At 34.4% G+C, this 18465-nt stretch overlaps 1 protein-coding gene, 1 non-coding gene and 1 pseudogene across 2 annotated transcripts; 2 read left to right on the forward strand and 1 right to left on the reverse strand.

Annotated features, from left to right (window-relative positions):
• The first annotated feature begins 1599 nt into the window (after positions 1–1599).
• LOC131605782 (DNA polymerase kappa-like) lies at positions 1600–3516 on the forward strand (annotated as a pseudogene).
• A 5172-nt stretch (positions 3517–8688) lies between these two features.
• Positions 8689–8849, forward strand: LOC131608522 (U1 spliceosomal RNA). Its single transcript, XR_009285775.1, has one exon. It is a non-coding gene; the product is annotated as a U1 spliceosomal RNA (small nuclear RNA).
• Positions 8850–13060: 4211 nt separating this feature from the next.
• LOC131603329 (protein MET1, chloroplastic) lies at positions 13061–16530 on the reverse strand. Its single transcript, XM_058875624.1, has 7 exons — positions 15996–16530; positions 15388–15494; positions 15202–15296; positions 14968–15044; positions 14482–14602; positions 13492–13551; positions 13061–13415 (listed from the first exon to the last, which is right to left on the reverse strand). Exons 1-7 carry the CDS (start codon positions 16394–16396, stop codon positions 13272–13274), a joined length of 1005 nt encoding a protein of 334 aa, XP_058731607.1. The 5' UTR covers positions 16397–16530; the 3' UTR covers positions 13061–13271.
• Between the last annotated feature and the right edge of the window lie 1935 nt (positions 16531–18465).

Raw genomic sequence — 18465 nt, forward strand, 5'->3', positions numbered from 1 at the left:
AGTCCTTGAGAGACGATATTCGAGTTACCGTTACCGTCGTACTACAGTTTTATAAATTAACTCGTTTTTGACCCGCGCGCGACAGCGGATCAATGATTGTCTTCTTAATTTCACAAGATTTTTGTCGGAATGCTTTATTTTATATATATATATATATATATATATATATATATATATATATATATATATATATATATATATATATATATATATATATATATATATATATAACAACATGAAAATTCTATATGTATATGAAGCACCAAATTTACATATACCAAAAATCTACATATATAGAATTGATGATATATACAACAACAACAACTTGAAAATTCTAAAATGCTAAATTGATGTTAAAAGTACATATTTATATCTTCGAGAATTTCTAAAAAACAACAACAATGAACTTGTTAGCTCTATCTTCTACATTTCCACCTATAACCTGGTGCAAAGATTTTCCTGAAACGAAGGCTTTGTTTGGATTGATGGAATCGGATGGAGCGGAGCGGAATGGAATAAAATGATATTCCGTTGTTTGGATAATTTAAAAACGGATGGAGAGGAGCGGAAAGGAGTGGTATGGATTCCATTCCATTCCATCACTTACCACCATACTCCTTCCCCTCCGATTTGGGCGGAATGAATAATTTGTCTTATTCCATTCTAAAATTTCCAAACAATGGAATGGTACATTCGTTCCGCTCCGTTCCACTCCGCTCCATCCCACTCCACTCCATTCCATTCCGCTCCGTTCATTTCGTGATATCCAAACATACCCGAAGGGATATAAGTTAAACGCAGTTAGTTATGGCATTTCGTCGAACAGTTGATGTGCACGGAGAGCAAACTGGCCTTCATAGTTGAGGCGACAGCAAATTCTAAATTAAACTATGACAATTATAACAAGAACCCTAAATCTTAAATCATTAGCATTGCAGATGATGACTATGATGAAGATGTCGGCGAGAATCGAATCCATGAAAAAGTAAGTGTCTAGAAGAAAGTGAGTATGATGTGGTAACGGTGGTGGTGGTTACGGAGACGGTTGTAGGTGACGAGTGCTGGTGAGAGCGACGAAAGCGAGAACGAATAAGAAGGTTATAGGATGTTAGCATTTATCGTGAAGAAAAATAGGAAGATCGTGATTCACATACACACGTTGAGAGAGAGAGAGACAAAGAAGAATGAACTTAGGATTTTAGGGTTTTGAGAATAGAAAGAATGAAGAAAGAAAGAATGCATATAGTCTATTTTTTTAATTTTAATTTTAAATGACTTTAGGCAGCGCTTCTGTAAAGTGCTGTCAAATGTGGGCCTTTTAGCAGCACTTTTCCACATTTTCGTACATACTTTTCGTGTTTTATTTTTTATTTAACTTATAGCAGCACTTTTGGAAATAAGCGCTGCCTAAGATGCGCTGCCTAACGTCATTTTTGGCGTAGTGCCATTCCGGCACAGAAGAATAATCATTCCCTTTCTTGGTTTGATTTTGTGATTCCACCGAAACCACCAGATCAAATCGGGTTCGGGTCTTTGTATTATGCAACAAGTGACTATGAAATTGGACTCTCGTATGTTACCCACAATGTGTTTGTTGAAATGCCCCTGCCATCCATTTCTAGAGTCCCCGATTGGAGCGGTTTGCATTGTTCTTCTAAGGATGTTGAATATGAGGTAAAAGATGCAGAAAAAGAAGTTCATGAATTGCCCAAGACTCAAGATGTTTTAATTAAGGAAGTGCATTCTACTGAGACTATGATTGGAACTGTTGATAATGATAATAATCAGAATGATGCGAGTTTAAATGGTGATGATACTTGTAAATGTTCGAAAATCGATGAACATGAGTCGACCCAGGTTGTCGAATCCCAGCGTGTTGTTGGTAAAAGCCAAAATCAGCAGCAAGGTAGCAGTGCTTCGTTGAAACGAGCTTCTTTATCGGTGGTGTTTCCGGCTAGTATGGTTTATGGAATTGAGCCTTTCGTGTCGTTTAATGATGTTCCGAATGGAATGGAGGGGGTTGACAAGGAGAAAGTACAAAGGGTAATGTATGAAATGAGCAAAGGATCCAAATATTTATAGAATGAGGAACGGAAGGAGGCTGTTATCAAACAAAAAATCGACAACATGCGACCTCAATTCGCAAAACTTTCACATTCTGATTTATCGAATTACCAGAAGGTTGTTGAAAAAAGGATTCTTGAGCTGGAAGCTTCGTGTGACCTTTCAAGGATCTAGTTACATGCAGATATGGATGTTGTCTATGCAGCAGTCGAGACTTTACATAACCCTACTTTAATGGGCAAGCCAATGGCTGTTGGTAGCATGTCAATGTTATCCACTACTAATTATGAGGCCAGGAATCTGGGGTTCGTTCTGCCATGACTGGGTTCATTGCAAGGAAGCTTTGTCCATAGTTAATCCTTGCCCCAACAGATTTCAAAAAGTATTCACAATACAGTGATTTGACTAGAAAAGTTTTTTAGAGGCATGATCCCATTTTCATTGTTGGTAGCCTTGATGAAGCATACCTTGATATAAGTGAAGTTTGCAGAGAAAGGAATGTCAAATGTGAAGAAATTGCTCAAGAACTCAGAGACAATGTTTATGAATAGACTGGGCTCCCATGTAGTGTTAGAGTGGCACCGAATCGTTTACTTGCTAAGGTTTGCTCAGACATAAACAAGCCAAATGGATAGTATGTTTTTCCAAATGACCGTCTGGTTGTTATGACTTTCATTTCCTCTCTTCCTATCAGAAAGATTGGAGGCATTGGTAAGGTCGCAGAAGATATTTTGAAAGAAGTTTTTGGAATAAGCACATGTGAGCAGATGCTGGATAAAGGTAGCTACCTGTGTGCTTTTTTTTCTCAATCAACAATAGATTTTTTTACTCGGTGGGTTTAGGTCTGGGAAAGAAGAATTCTCCCCAAGTAGGTTTCCAGAAAAGTATCAGCAATGAGAGGACATTTTCTGCCACTGAGGATGAAGTGTTGTTGCAGAAAAATTGGCGGAGCTTGCTGAAATGCTATCCACAGACATGCAAAAAGAGGGTCTGCATGGGCGAACGTTGACTCTTAAACTGAAAATGGCTTCTTTTGAGGTTCGGAATGGAGCCGTTACTTTACAATACATCAACTCGAGTGAGGATATTCTAAAGCATGCATCAAAATTGCTAAAAGTTGAACTTATTGTTTCAGTACGATTAATAGGTCTTAGAGTATCACAATTTAATGGAGATAAATGGGGTGCTACACCTGATCCTAAGGAGTTCATGAATCTCGACCCGGTAAGGTGGCTAGCGGATGGTTCCAACAATGGATATTTTCACGATGATGTTGATTACGAAATTTCAGCAAAACCTCCTGATGCTATTTCAAAGATAGAAAGAACATGCACACCTGAAGCATTTAAGAGAGTATGCATATTCATCATTTCTCCACCGCCACTAAATTTTTCATTCTTAGCCACAACCATGGTTCTGACAAGGGAGTATTTACTTGTGAAACTTGTTTAGAAATTTGGATTTGTAGAGGTTCATTTTTTTCGTCCCATTCCGAATGAGTATTTGCACTCAGATGAATTGAAAGATATAATGCAACTTGGAAGTAGTTACAATGCTGTATTTTTTAAAATGCGAGTTGTTCTTCACATATTCTAGTTTGAAACCAAACAGGGATAAGAAACTTGTGTAGCTCTTGAAACACACATAGACGACGTAATGCTGCGCCGATATTCCAAAACACGGTCTTCTTCTACTGGTTCATTAGATAAAGAGACTCTACTTATTTCAAGCCACAAAATTTGGTATTGATTCAAGAATTAAAACAAGTTGTTGAAGAATTAAGTGGTTCATCACATACTAGTGTGGGAGAATACAAGATCTGTTGGTTCTTAACTACAGGTGAGAAGCACTTTAGTGTAGCCATGCTAACTAGCTTGGATATGAATGTCCATTATGGTGTAGAGGAGTTCATTGGATCACTTGGTGGATATACTCTTATTTTTTCAATGATAATGTTTCCAGTAGATCCTTTCATGCTACAAAGAAAAGCATTATCGTTGTCTCTATTCTGCATAGATTTATGGGAATGGTTATTCATTCAAGGCATGCTTCACACATTTTCTTCCCCGTTTATAGAGTTGGAAGTTATATTATGGAACCTAACTTGGAAGATTTGGATTTCCTTAATTACTCACATGATTGTTTTCAAGATTTGTTGTTTGAAAATGATAATAATTGTGAAATGTTGAAAGAGTCGCTATATGCATGGCTAAATATTTCATTGCTCACGTGGAAATTGTTAGTTTCTCTCGATTTAAGACGTGGGATCCTGGAAAAAAACTATTTGGACATTATTTTTACAACCTTGAGGACAAAGTTGATCTTGAAAGAGTAGGTAATGATAGAGAGAAATTATAATGAAATAAATTAGTTAGTCATGGTTGAGTTTATATTATTATTAGTTAGATTTTTATATAGTTGGGCTTTTCATTTGAGCCTTCTAGTTTAGTATCGACTATGGGTACTATATATGTAGTTCTTTGAGACATTGAAGAGAAGGAATCAAATGAAATTAAGTCTATCTTTTATTTAAATTCTCTTAGATAACTTTTAGTGTTCTCTCTCTTATCATTGAAACCCTAGTTTCATAGCTTTGATAGAAAACTTCCTATCAATGTTGAAACAATATTTTTCAAACACACACAATGATAATGTATTAAGTGCAGAGCAGAAACAATAAAGAACACATGTACTTGTTCACCCAATTCGGTATCAACAATACCTACTCTGGGGGCTACCAAGCCAGGGATAAGTCCACTATGATAGTATCAATTTGGAACTAAACTCCCTCGTTTACAACTTCTCACTTAATCACTACCCGTGTAAATTTAAACGCAAATTTTCCATTTTTGTTGACTTTTCCATGACAGGTTGACCACCTGGGGGTGACGACCGTCACTGGTTGGAGGCAGGTCGTTATGACAGCAGAAAGCCTTGTTTTTTCTTTCCGTTTTTGCCGTTTTTCACTGTTTCTTCGCACAGAGACTTCCAACCACTTAATACCTGAAACATGAGCACACTACCGACATAATATTGTAAAAAGACATAAAAACAACACTAAAATACATGCGAATCGACTTAAAAAGTACGATATATTTCAGACTTATTAGTTCCCACCACTTACATGTTTCTGCAATGTTTATTGTCTTTCAAGAACAAAGTCACCAAACCTAAATTCCCTATTTTAACAAAACAAACTGAGTAGTAAAAGAAAATATTTACTTAATCCATGACAACCTTATAGGTTTCTATATGATATATTAAAGAATATACTTCCATTATAAAATCTCAAGGGTATGAAATGTCAAGGACAAGACAAATGAAGGAAATATTAGAAAACTAGAAAGAAAGAAAGAAAACAAAAAAACAAAGAAGGATAGAAAGAATATGATTAAACATTGAGTCTTAGTCTTACTAGTATAGGAGACGTAGTCTTACTAGTATAGGAGAAATTAACTTGCTACCCACTTTTTTATACTTGCCACCCCCTATTTTACGTTATTTTCAAAATGTCCCTGATATTATTTATTAAAACTTTTTATATTTTTCTAGAAAAAAATTACTGTTGCCAAAATCATCAAAAAGTAAATTTACGTTACCGCAGATCAAATTCCCGGTACCTCTTTTTGGTCGATATAGAAAATTCTTTGTTTTTTACAAAATTCCGGTGCAATTTAAAAAATTAAGTCTCAATATTACCGGAAATTTCATATTTCCGGTATTTTTCATATACCGAAAATTTTAAATTTCCAATAATATTGGTGACGTGCACTCTTATGCTGAAAAATTTTATACATCAAACGGAAATTTGCATATATGTACCGGAAATTTCAAATTTCTGGTATCAATTTTAACTTCTCCACATACCGTAAATTTGAAAAATCCGGTACCGAAAATTTTAATTTTCCGGTATGTAGCATCAGACACGGTAAAATTGATAAAATCAACAAAATTTCTGGTATTTATATGAAATTTCCGATATTTTATGGAGATAATTTGGTAAAAATGCCCTATTTAAGGGGGTGACATGTAAAAATGGGAGGTGGCAAATTAAATTCTCCAAGTATAGTAGTAAGTCTTCTCTCCAAATTCAAATCCTTTTATTGGCGCCCTTTCAATTCCCATGAGTAACTGGCCCAATTATTCGCCGAATTGTGTAGTTTGTCCTACTCCTTCCATATTCTACACAGGGACGGATCCAGACATTATATATTAGTGTGGCTAAATATAAAAAACCATGAACTAAATCATACTTAAAATAAGAAATAATTATTTAATGCAATATATTTACAGTGAAAATCGTATATCATCTCTTTTTTTTTGAAATTTGGCTAAAATAAATTATTGTTAATTGTTTCAATAAATTAAGTAGCCAAAATTATAATTAATTTTAGTAGCCAAAATCATAATTAAATTTAAATAATTTAATTATTAAAATAACTTGAATAATTTATTATTAAATTTTATTAATTTATTTGTAACTTAAATAATTTCAAAGTCATATAAAATTCAATTATTAAACTATTATAAGTTTAACAATTTATGTATTTAAACTTCTAATTCATCTATAATTTAAATATTTTTTAAATAAATAACATTATGAGCAAAATATTGATCATATTTATCAATATAACTTTATAATAATTAAACTATATATAATTTTGAAGTTATTTAAAATTATAGATGAATTAATAAAATTTAAATAATTAAACTTTTTAAACTGATAATAAATGATATTTCATAATATTCACTTAAAATATATAACATAAAAAATTGTATAGTGATATAATTAAATTGCAATCTAAAATTTTTTATGAAAAAAGATTTAGAATGTGTGTTTCTTGATATAAAGGACTTGTAAATAATTGAGACTTATTTTAGTGTGGTGGTTATTAATATGCTGTGGTTATTAATATGGTGCTATTAAGCTGCTGGGAGAGCTAGCTCCAATTAATCTAGTATATACATGCATGCTGTAGTTAAGTAGTAGTATTACTAAAATGGTTGTATATAAAAACAAGGGTTAATAGTAGTTCACCCCATGTAATATGAGCGTGTTTCGGTTTACCCCCACCGTTGCCAAAGGTAGGTTTTGGCAACGTTTTTTTTAAAAAAACCGTTGTCTAAAGGTAGGGAGGGGAAAAAAGCAAAATTCGCTAAGGGGGTTGAACTACTATTAACCCTAAAAATAAATATTATTCTGGTGTGGCTATAGCCACACATAGCCTCTACATACATCCGCCCATGATTCTACAGCTCGTAAAATTTCAATCCCAAAAACAGCTCTGAAGATGGTACATTAGCAATAACTAAAGTAATTATTAGCCATTAGCAATGACTATAGTTAAAAAGTCATGTAAGTAGATAATGACTTTGACATGGTGAGAGGGTTAGTAACAAGCATGCCAAACTATTGTTCTTCGAATGTTTGAGTTTTGTCAGTATAACAATCGATGTAATGACAGCATAATATTTCGTGATTAAGTTTTCAGACATACATAGATTAGATTAGTATCTAGCTCAAGTACAAAATCAATACAATATTCATTCCCAAACTCCATTATAGAGTTGATTTCAATATGTGTGTATTTGACAATTGTTCTGGTTATGAGCTAGTGATGACAAATCTCGAGGCATTGTAGCTACGGTTCTTATAAAATGGGGGAGGTATACAAAACACGCATATAGAGATTGTGATAAATGTTCATTCATTAGTAAAAAGTACGAGCTTATACATAATCATATACACAAATGAGTTTATATGGGAAACGATTCAACTTTTACTAGGGCTTTCCTGCTTTAGTTTTTAGCATTTCAGGAAACTCTAAATTCAGTCTTGTTCTAACAAGTGTTATATTTCAAAATTATTAGTTAACAAAATATGGCTGAGTTTTAAACCAAAAAGAGACGACAACAATTGTTACCTATTTTAAAAAATGTTCCCAAATTCCTTGTCGCAAATTTGTAGATAACGTTCAAGGATCCTCCATATCTATACATTCCGAAAGATATGTTTTTTTTTTTTGTTGAGAAAGAGTAACCATTCATAACATCATTCAAATTTTCAAAGTAGCAAAATAAAAAATACGAAGGTTTAAAAGTTGCTTAAATGCATTTCTGTTAAGATGAGAGGAACCATTGCAGCAGACAAATGCTTAAGTGTGTGACCACTGGCAGTATGAAAAGTTGATGCATAAATAAATCTATCAGCAGTCGCTTGCAGCGTAGCTAGGATAAGATCCAGCCAAGATTTAATTTGAAATTAATTAGACCCATTTAAAGGAGTGTTGAACAAAAACAGGTAATATATCCTACAAAAAGTACAAACCTGCAGCCCATAGCCAATACTCCTTTTCTCCTTTGACAGTGCATTTAATATGTGACTGATTTTCTCTCCAATCCTATATAGAAGCAGTCTGAATGCTCTTATAACACTGCAGCAGCACGTGCTTTGCTGTCTGCGACGCTAAGTTACACCACTGGCAATCATCACCCTTTCGTCGATCAATCTTACACAAGTTGGGAAATACATTGTCTACTGATAGTTGAGTCCCACATCGAAAGAAGGTGAAAAGTATTGAGAGAAGCAAGAGTATAAAACAACTTGAATAGCTACTTTGCAACATACTTACCTGGATGGGGTCAATGGTTGATCATGAAGGACCATGGCCTAGGAGAGTGACCTCCATTGCACTTAGGAGGGGTGCCATCCTAAGGTCTACCCAAGTGGTGGAACCTACATCATAATTTGTTGCTGTGGGGGCCTGCGTTCGCGCGGCCCCCTCCTATTTTAATATCAATTTTTTAAGATTTTTTTTTAAGATTTCAAATGTACCAAAAAGTTCTTATTACAATTATCAAGTATTACTGGTATTTTGAATATGAGCTAGTAGGAAAGGGTCCACCCTCGGCCTCTACTGTCTTAAAGACCCATAAGCAGAGGATCGGTGTTTTATGTACACACTTCATTCAATTAATGCCAAAATGTGCTTAACAGATTAAGATGACAACATAGAAAATTTATGTACACACTTCATCTAATTAATGCCAAAATGTGCTCAACAGATTAAGAGGACAAAAGAGAAGTAATTTATCAAAAGAGAGAAGTAATCCTTAAAACTAGTTCTTTGTGGAAAAACTTATGAAACAGAATGAATACATTCTTTAAAGTAGTTAACATTCATTCTTAATAATAGTTCCTAATATCGAAACCAATATTATAAATGAATTGAAATATGGACAAATCAGCATTGGTGGAGCTTATATTGGAACAAATAGATGTAAACAATTTGCTGCCTAGAATAAATATGACTTCCAAATAATATGTTTCATGAGAGAGGAGGTAACATATACGAAGAAAATTTTAATAATTATGCAAAATTAACGTGAAGCAAACATAAGGAATGAGGTAAATGTTGTTTTGCAATCGATATATGTAGTACCTGTGATGTTGTCAGGTAGGCAAATGGAAATGATGAGAATGAGTTATTGATGTAATTTTTCAACGAACTCTCAAGTGTCGCTTTTGTGTTACACTATTGCAATAGCCCGGCACACCCCACCAAAACTAGTTCAATTTCTTTTGTCTCTGAAGTGTTGCTTTTGTGTTGCACTTTTACACTAACAATATCTTTGCATTTTACCTCTCAAACTTGGTGATGCAGATTATAATTTCTTATGGAAAATGTTTTGTTTCTGCCTTGTCTTTACTAGAAAAGGCACAATAATGACATATGTGAAATAACAATTCTAGAGAAGAAATTGCACTTAATCTCAATTGCAAATTTAAGAATATATACTGCCACTTAGAAATGCTCCATAATGACTGTTTAGAAAACAATTTTGAGTCTGGTAGTTATACATACTTGCATAATAGTAAGCCTTCTCTCAAATCATTTTTCTGTCAAATTTTTTTTCCATAGACAGTTCTGCGTCTGATTCAGTCCCAAAATATGGTGTACATTGTTGATGTTGAACACTTTGACTTAATCGGTATGAATCAAACAAAAGTACACTTTTACTTTTTTAAAAAAGGATTTTGTAGTTCATATACCCAAAATGACACCTCATGTAATGTACACAGGACAATAACTTGATCATACAAATTAGGAGCACTAGGTCTAGGATAGAAAAAGGTCTAGGATAGAAAAAAATCACAAGCCTCTAGAGATTGTTAGAAATGATTTTGTTTGAATAAATGATAAACAAGTAGACATAAAAATGGTGTTCACTTCAACCAAACTAGTACAGAAAATGTTATAAGCCAACAGGATAATTTACAATGTAGGTTTTGCTGCAAATGTGAGTAATGTATTGATGGGTTAATCAGTAATTAAAATATTTAGAATCAAGAGAAAGGAAATGACAGTGTAGAGATCTTCAAATTTTATTCAGATATAATAGCAAGTCTGCAGATATTGTTTGCAAGGATATTGTTTGTTGAGTAAAATAGCATATTGTTTGTTGAGTAAATAAATAAATGTATTAATCCCTAATCCACCCCACAAAAAGAGATGGTTCAAGGGGCTAGGCTCACCAGGTGTTGTGGGCTGGAGGTGCAGCAGCCCGTGATCCCTCCACTGTCAAGAGTAGGAAGTGTTCGCTGCTCTGTGAAACCAGCCTCACGCTATACCCTCCGGTCTAAGACACACAAGACCCATGCCTTCGCACAAGTCCTGTGGGTCAACTCGCAACTTGGAGTGGGCAGGCCAGCATAGTGCAACCACCAGACCAACCTGTTAAGCCTTAGCCATGTTCCATCACCTTAATGCCCCCACATGGGTCACAAGCTGGCGCTACTCAGCTCGGCGAACCAACTAGCATGCAAGACATTTTTAAACACTTGCTTGTGTGATTTTCTAGCCAATGTGGAACTTAAATGATCCAAAATGGTGTAGATTTAAGTTGTAACATGCTTTCTTAAATGTTATAACACTCTAATATGTTGTTGCTGATAGAGGTATAAATTGCATAGAGTGATTATTTATGAGACTGAATTACACACAACATATATTGAAGGATTAAATCTATTTAGAAAATTATACACTTAGCAAAATGATCCAAAACCAATGAAGAAGTAATGAAATGCATACCTTGTTTAGCTTAAAGTATCAACATGCAACATTATAACTTGTGAAGCTGCTTTGTTTCCAAAACAGAATCAAATTTCTCAATTGCTTTCTCATACTTAGCATTCCATCAGCATTTAATCTAGCAAACTAATGGATATTAAGATTATCAGTAAGATGCCATTAGTTCTTTAGTCCTAATCTGTATTACAATTTAATATGGAAAATAGTTCTTTTTAGGAAATAGAGTGGATCTCTACTCGGAAAATAGGTTTTGTTTCTGGCATGTCTATCTTATCATTAATTAGACAATATTAATTAGACTTCCTGACTACACGGGTTCGAAATCCGCAAATGCTTATAATAAAATGTCACAAATAATGATTGAGTAAATAAAACATGAGATACTTTTGAAACTAAAAACAGTGTATTGAAATTTCTTGTTGAAAGCAATATCAAAACATATACCTGGAGCAGTATAACCATGTGTGCCAGCAAAAAAGCTATAACCCATCTGAGACTTTTCAGCAAACCTTGCAACACCAAATTCAGCAAATTTTGCCTCATAATCTTCATCAAGCAAGATGCTGTTATGAATAACAGGTGGAGAACAATCATGGTGCAAATAGCAAATCCTTTTTGCACCTCTCAATGCAATTTATACCTCTTATTCCAATCCCATGCAACCTTTTATATTTCTATGAAGAGCTTCAAAAAGATTACCATATGGCATATACTCAAAACTAAAAGATTGGTTCTTCCTTTACAAACAAGCATAAAGTTTAAGTATAATTCTATGTCTGATTTTCCCTAAAATATCCATTTCTGCAGTTGCTTCACAGCCACTACCATCCCGTTTTTCTTCAACGGGACTCGATAAACCTTTTCGTTACCACCACGGCGATAGAATTATCTTCATCCAAATGACTATTTTATCAGCCTCAATAACCACTTGGTAAAAAGCTGATAATTTCCTCTCTTTTTTTACCTGCTTCCTTTTGACCATTTTGTAACTTTTTTGCTCTTCAAATTTTGACGCTTCTACAAATACAAACTGCGGGGATGAAGATAACAGTAATGACCAAGAGGCAAGAGCATTACATATTTATAACCAAAGAGAGTTCTTCTATGACCATGATCTTTATCACAAATCTTCAAATCATAAATTATTGCACTTATTGAATTTTTCTCAACACATGAACCTTTGTTTCCAACAATACAGCACAGTGGATGTTGATCATTTTGATTCGGTCATATCTCAAACATTATGGATCAAACATAAAGTATACTGTTTTACTTTTCAAAAAAGAATTTTTAAGTTCATATATATATAAAATGACACCTGATGTAATGTACAATAACCTGAGCATATAATCTTCACTGATTAGGCCTCCAATTACCTTCTTTGAGCATGAAATGATATCACTAATCTCAAAGTGTATCAAAGTCATATTCAAAATGTTAAGAGTAATCATCATTACAATGAACGTGATTATTAGCCATAAGTCATGACTATAGGTGAAAAGTCATTTAAGTAGCTAGATAGATTATTTGAAAAGCTTATAATGCATTATTTGAGCATGATATGATATCATTAATCTCCAAGTACTAAAGTCATATATATTCAAAGAGGTGATTCTTCTCAAAAATATTAATGCAATATCAAACTCCACAATCATAAGCTCAAAGAGGGAATAAGAAATTACAGTCCCGTGGCATTACATGAATAAGCATCGCATAAACAAAATATAATACAAGGAAAAGAATCTAACATGCTCAAACCATGTCCAAGTAACATTACCATGGACACTCTTTTTTTATTCAAGCTACGAGTGACAAATTGGAGGGACCAGATAAAAGTGGCTTGAGCTGTGAGCCAAAGAAACAACATATAACACAATAGAGGACAGAAAAAGCTATTAAAAGTATTGATTGAAATGGACAATTTTATTGATCATAAGTTTCTTATATATCATATACTAGTACATAAAACAAGATTATGCAAAGGTGGCAACAAAAAAATTGAGATCTATAATTAACTACAAAATATACATGGCGAAATCAAATGTCATGGAATCATACTGCTCAATCAATTCCTTAGAGTTAAACCGATTGTTTTCTTGTGTCTACGCAGATGGGTTATTTTTTATTAAATATTCCAAAAATTGATTTGATGGCATTGATGGCGTTCTCATTGATAAATGATTCATCAAATCTTTTCAACAATGGTTCGAATTCCGGGGATGCCCTTGCATTTGCAAGGTCAGGATCAGTTCTGATTCTCTGTTAAACAAAAACAGCATTAGGCAGCTTATTTAGCAAATATGATATTGTAACTTGTAGAGTTTATAGTTATCACCTTAAAGTCTTCAAAACCAGACTTTAGAGCTTCTTCAAGTGTAGAAAGTGCAGCTTGAATCTGTTTGAAAAATTGGTTACTAGATTAATGTATTGATTAGGTTAAATACATAGAATGTCAGGAGGACCTTATTTAAAAAAAACAACTTTTCTTAGTCTCTGTAATCAATATTAATGAAGTATATTGTTGCTTGCAAGGGCTCATTAGCGCTCATTCCTAAATGATGGGTGACATGGCACCACACAAAAAGAAATGGTTCAGGGGCTAAATGAAGTATATTGTTGCTTGCAAGGGCTCATTAGCGCTCATTCCTAAATGATGGGTGACATGGCACCACACAAAAAGAAATGGTTCAGGGGCTAAATGAAGTATATTGTTGCTTGCAAGGGCTCATTAGCGCTCATTCCTAAATGATGGGTGACATGGCACCACACAAAAAGAAATGGTTCAGGGGCTAGGCTCACCAGGTGTTGTGGACTGGAGGTGCAGCGGCCCGTGATCCCTCCACTGTCGCTGCTCTGTGAAACCAGCCTCACGCTGTACCCTCCTGTCTAAGACACACATCACCCATGCCTTCGCATAAGTCCCATGGGTCAACTCGCAACTTGGAGCAGGCAGGCCAGCATGGTGCAACCACCAGACCAACCTGTTAAGCCTTAGCCATGTTCCATCACCTTGATGCCTCCACATGGGTCACAAGCTGGCGCTACTCAGCTCGGCGAACTAACTCGTATGTCAGACATTTATAAACACTTGCTTGTGTGATGTTCTAGCTAATGTGGGACTTATTGGATATAAATTTGTATAGGTTTTTTAAATGGCTTACTTTGTCCTCCGCACTCCTCAACTATTTTTGACATGTTATAACACTAATCATTGAAAAGATGTTGTTGAGGGATTTAATCTACAGAATTAGAGGGATTACTGGACACTCAAAAAAATGATCCAAAACCAATTACAGAGTAGTGTAAAGTGAAGAAACATATATACCTGGTTTAGCTTAGAGTAACAACAAGCAACATTATAACTTGCCACTGCTGCTTCATCAGGCTCTGGCTTTGTTCCCAAAACTGACTCAAATTTTTCTAATGCTTCCTCGTACTTAGCAGTCCTTCAGCATTTAAACAAGAAAGTAATGAACATTAGGATTATTAGGAAGATACCATTAATTCTTTTTATTCTAATCTAGATATACTCCTAGCAAATTGGATGCTTCGAATTTAAAGCTTTTTTTTTGCCTCAAATCATGTGTTACAGATTACAAGTTCATATAAAAATGTCATGTCTATCTTGTCATGTCTATGTTGTCGTTACAAGAACAAAGTCACCAATCCTTTGTTTCTTTTTTTAATATGCAATTGAGTAATAAAGGAAAATATTTACTTAATCCTGCACATCATTATGGTTTTTGTATGTTTGCATGATTGCAAACCAAATTTCATAAAATGCCCAATAATGACAATTTTGTAGCCTTACTTGTATAAACGTAAGCCTTCTCTCAAATCAGTTTCCCGGCGCTCTTTCAATTCTTTTTTCTTTAGGTAGTTTTGCATCTGAAATTTTTACAAGATTGAGGAATAAAAACGATTGTAACCCCACATGGATATACAGTAGTGACATATTTCAATAGAGAATAAAATATCTTACATAAAAAAGGGTTTGAAAATTTTAAGAATTACAATTTCATAGTTTAAATATGATAAAACTTACTTGAATTTCCCTGAGTTTGTTACTGACTACACCGGAGTTCCTCTCAGCTCTGATGATCTCCTTATCAGTGAACTCACCGTCGGTATCTATCTTTCCTGAGAAGAAATGGAAACCAAGGTTCACGGATCCATGAGTTTAATTCAGAATCAGGGAAACATTGCGAAAATGCATACAAAATAAACGAACCATATCTTTTCTGCATTCTCATGAGTAACGGGCCTATTCTTTGGCGAATTGTGTACATTGTTCTTCCATATTCTGCAGCTGGCCAAATCTCGGTCCCAAAAACAGCACTGCAGATGTTGAACATTTTGATTCAGTCATATGTCAAACACTATAGGCCTCTAATTAATGCACATAGAACAATTTCTTTATCATACAACCTTAAGCCAACCTTCACAAAATTAGGCCTCTAATTACCTGCTTTGAGCATGATTTGATATCACTAATCTGAAAGTACTAAAGTCATATATATTCAAAGAGGTGTTCCATCTCAAGAATATTAATTCAATATCAAAATCCACAATCATAAGCTCAACCTTGACCAAACAAGGCCCTATTTGTATAAACAACTTAAATAAGTGATTATCATAAAATTAGCTACTTTTTAAGCTATCATGGAGAGCAAGTCGAAAACAGCTGAAAACATTTTCTGAAAATGTGATATATAGTTTTCCATAAACCCTTCCAAACAGTCTTATTCAAAAAATAGATAAGCTTAAAAAACACAATTCAAACAAACAAACCCTAAGCCTTCAATTCAAATAACTATTTTGAAGATGAAGTGCAGAAACCTGGTGGCAAGAACTTTATCACCAACAGTGAAGACTCCAGCTTTATCAGCTGACCCACCAGGAGCAATAGCATCAATGTAAGTTCCACCATCCCTTCCTTTCACAAATTTGATTCCATAAGGCTGGTCAATCTCAACCTCATACTCTTCATACGGTTCCTCTTCTCCTCCTTCTTTGGGTGCTTCTGACCCAACATCAGATGAAGCTTTAACCACAAAAAGGAACGGTTTTGAGAACTGGGTATTTGAAAAACTACAAGAAAAATGGTTTCTTGAAGAAAACAACTTAGTGGTAGGAAGAAAATAAGCTGGGTTTTGCTTAGAGTTGATTTGGGTTGTTCTTATTGGCAACGAAAGTGCAGAGTAGTGACCACTGGTGGTAGTAGATATAGACAATGACATGGTTGTTTAAGCTCAAAACTTTGATATTTCTTTGAAGCTCTATGAATTGAATAGAATAGAATTGAATAGTTGAGAGCAGAAAGAAGAAGATGAGAGGTTGTGGCTGAAGTGGCTCTCAAGGCACATCCATTCAATTCACTACTATTATGCCACGTGTATATAAATATATTTTTAGGAAGATAAAAAATGCCATGATTATAAAGTATCACTAACTTAGTATGCTGATAATTTTATGGATAATTGAAATAATCAAATAGATTTTATTTTTAAATATAATTTATTTAGTTGAAATTTTATTTTAATGATAAAGAAATCAAAACTAAAACATTTCTATATTGAAGTTTTAAACTTTTATTTTTTAACTATTATTAGATATTCTAATAAAAATTATTAATTTTTTAAAAAATAATTGTATGTATTATTTATTGAAATATGTGAAATATTTATTAAAGTGAATAGTGACTTATTATTGATATTAATTTGATTTGATTTAATATTGAAATTTAAAATACACATTTATGCATGGAGCAACGGGCTCATGGGAAGGTCTTGGAATAATCTGCACGTGGTCAAATTGATGCATCACTCGCTCATGCAAATAGAGATACTAAGAGATGATCCACATGTTAGTCGTAGTATACGAAAATGACCTCAAACTCACGTGTGTGGCGATGACCACGTAAGGGCAGAATTAAATGTCATCTGGTACTATACGGTCAAGAGAGATTCTGAATGATTCGACTGCACTATTCCCCTGTACGGAATAAATGCGGCCGCACGTGGTCAATCTTCATCGTAGGCAAGCGCAATTTCCCACCCGGTGATGCGAGGGAAGTGAAAGATGATTCATCCCTAAAAATGGTTTGAATGAAATATTAGTAACAAGTGTAACAAATCAATTATGAAAATATTAGAAAAAAGAAATTACCGTAAACAATGTTCACCTCCCTATCATCTGTTTTGTTTTCCTGAGACAATTCTCGCCCAACTTAGAGTACAGGTAGACCAAACAAGTGGTCCCCAGTTGTATCCGTGAATCGAAGTCAGGTTGACGAAATACTTAAAGTACACCACATCAACATATGTTGCATTTTTGTCCACAAACATGGACATGTCAACTAGGAACAAGAGGTAACACCTCAATGCACACTATCGGTGGTACTCAACCTGCATATCATCACCTTCGACATCCAAGGCTCCCTGCAAATGGTCTTTATAAATCTTTTTCAAAAGACTAAACCTAGCATGAGCACCTCTAGTCCCAACTTCTTCCTTGTCGAACAAATGTAGAGCCTAAAATTTACACTTGTTAAGTCAGGTATCTTGTTTAACCGACTTAACAAGTTTTCTGCAATTTTTGAAGCGTTCGTCAAATGCATGGACGAACCTATGAAGGGAAATTGTTTTAGCATTGGTTCACCCAATGAATGGACGAACCTATGAAGGGAAAGTGGCATTTTGGATTTTTTTTCAAAGTGTGGCATTTTTTATATTTTTTCAAAGTGTGGCATTTTGGTGTATTATTTTCAATTGTGTGACATATTGGTAAAAAAATCACACTTACAACTGACATGGCATGAAGGAAAATGCAACCATTAGAACCAAAATTCCCATAACATGTCTTAAATGAGAAGACACATTATCCCTCAATGTTCTCATTCGATAAGGAGTATGCGAGGAGGAAGGATCAAAGAGACATGACCCCTCACAACTCTAGCGTCTCCTGCAAACATCCGAGAACCAAATTGGTGTATCATAAGCACAAATCAAGCAACATAAGAAAAATCTCAAGCAATTTAAGACTATAGGAGACCCCAAAGTTTCACATATCGAGTAGGCAACTCTTATGGTAGCACTATCATTTTAAAGTAAGGAGTGAAGCTTTGTCCCTTCGTGCACAGTGATAAAATAGAGTGAAGAAGGACATCACCCATCTCCTATTTATTGATAAGATTAATGAAGAATCAATACAAAGATGTTTTCAACTTAAAACAATTGAAGAGTATGATGGCAAGACGAACCAAACATCAGTACTTGACTTCATTCAACTTCGAGATATATAAAGCTCC

Source organism: Vicia villosa, linkage group LG5 (assembly GCF_029867415.1).
Source record: "Vicia villosa cultivar HV-30 ecotype Madison, WI linkage group LG5, Vvil1.0, whole genome shotgun sequence".
Taxonomy (NCBI): Eukaryota; Viridiplantae; Streptophyta; class Magnoliopsida; order Fabales; family Fabaceae; genus Vicia; species Vicia villosa.

What these genes read in the sequence shown, in the direction of transcription:
- LOC131603329 (XM_058875624.1), bottom strand. Translation starts at nt 16,396, where the DNA reads ATGTCATTGTCTATATCTACTACCACCAGTGGTCACTACTCTGCACTT. An exon ending in GAGAATGCAGAAAAGATATG is followed by an intron (nt 15,297 to 15,387) that starts GTTCGTTTATTT and finishes ATTTCTTCTCAG; the next exon opens with GAAAGATAGATACCGACGGT. An exon ending in GTTACTCTAAGCTAAACCAG is followed by an intron (nt 13,552 to 14,481) that starts GTATATATGTTT and finishes TTTTTCAAACAG; the next exon opens with ATTCAAGCTGCACTTTCTAC.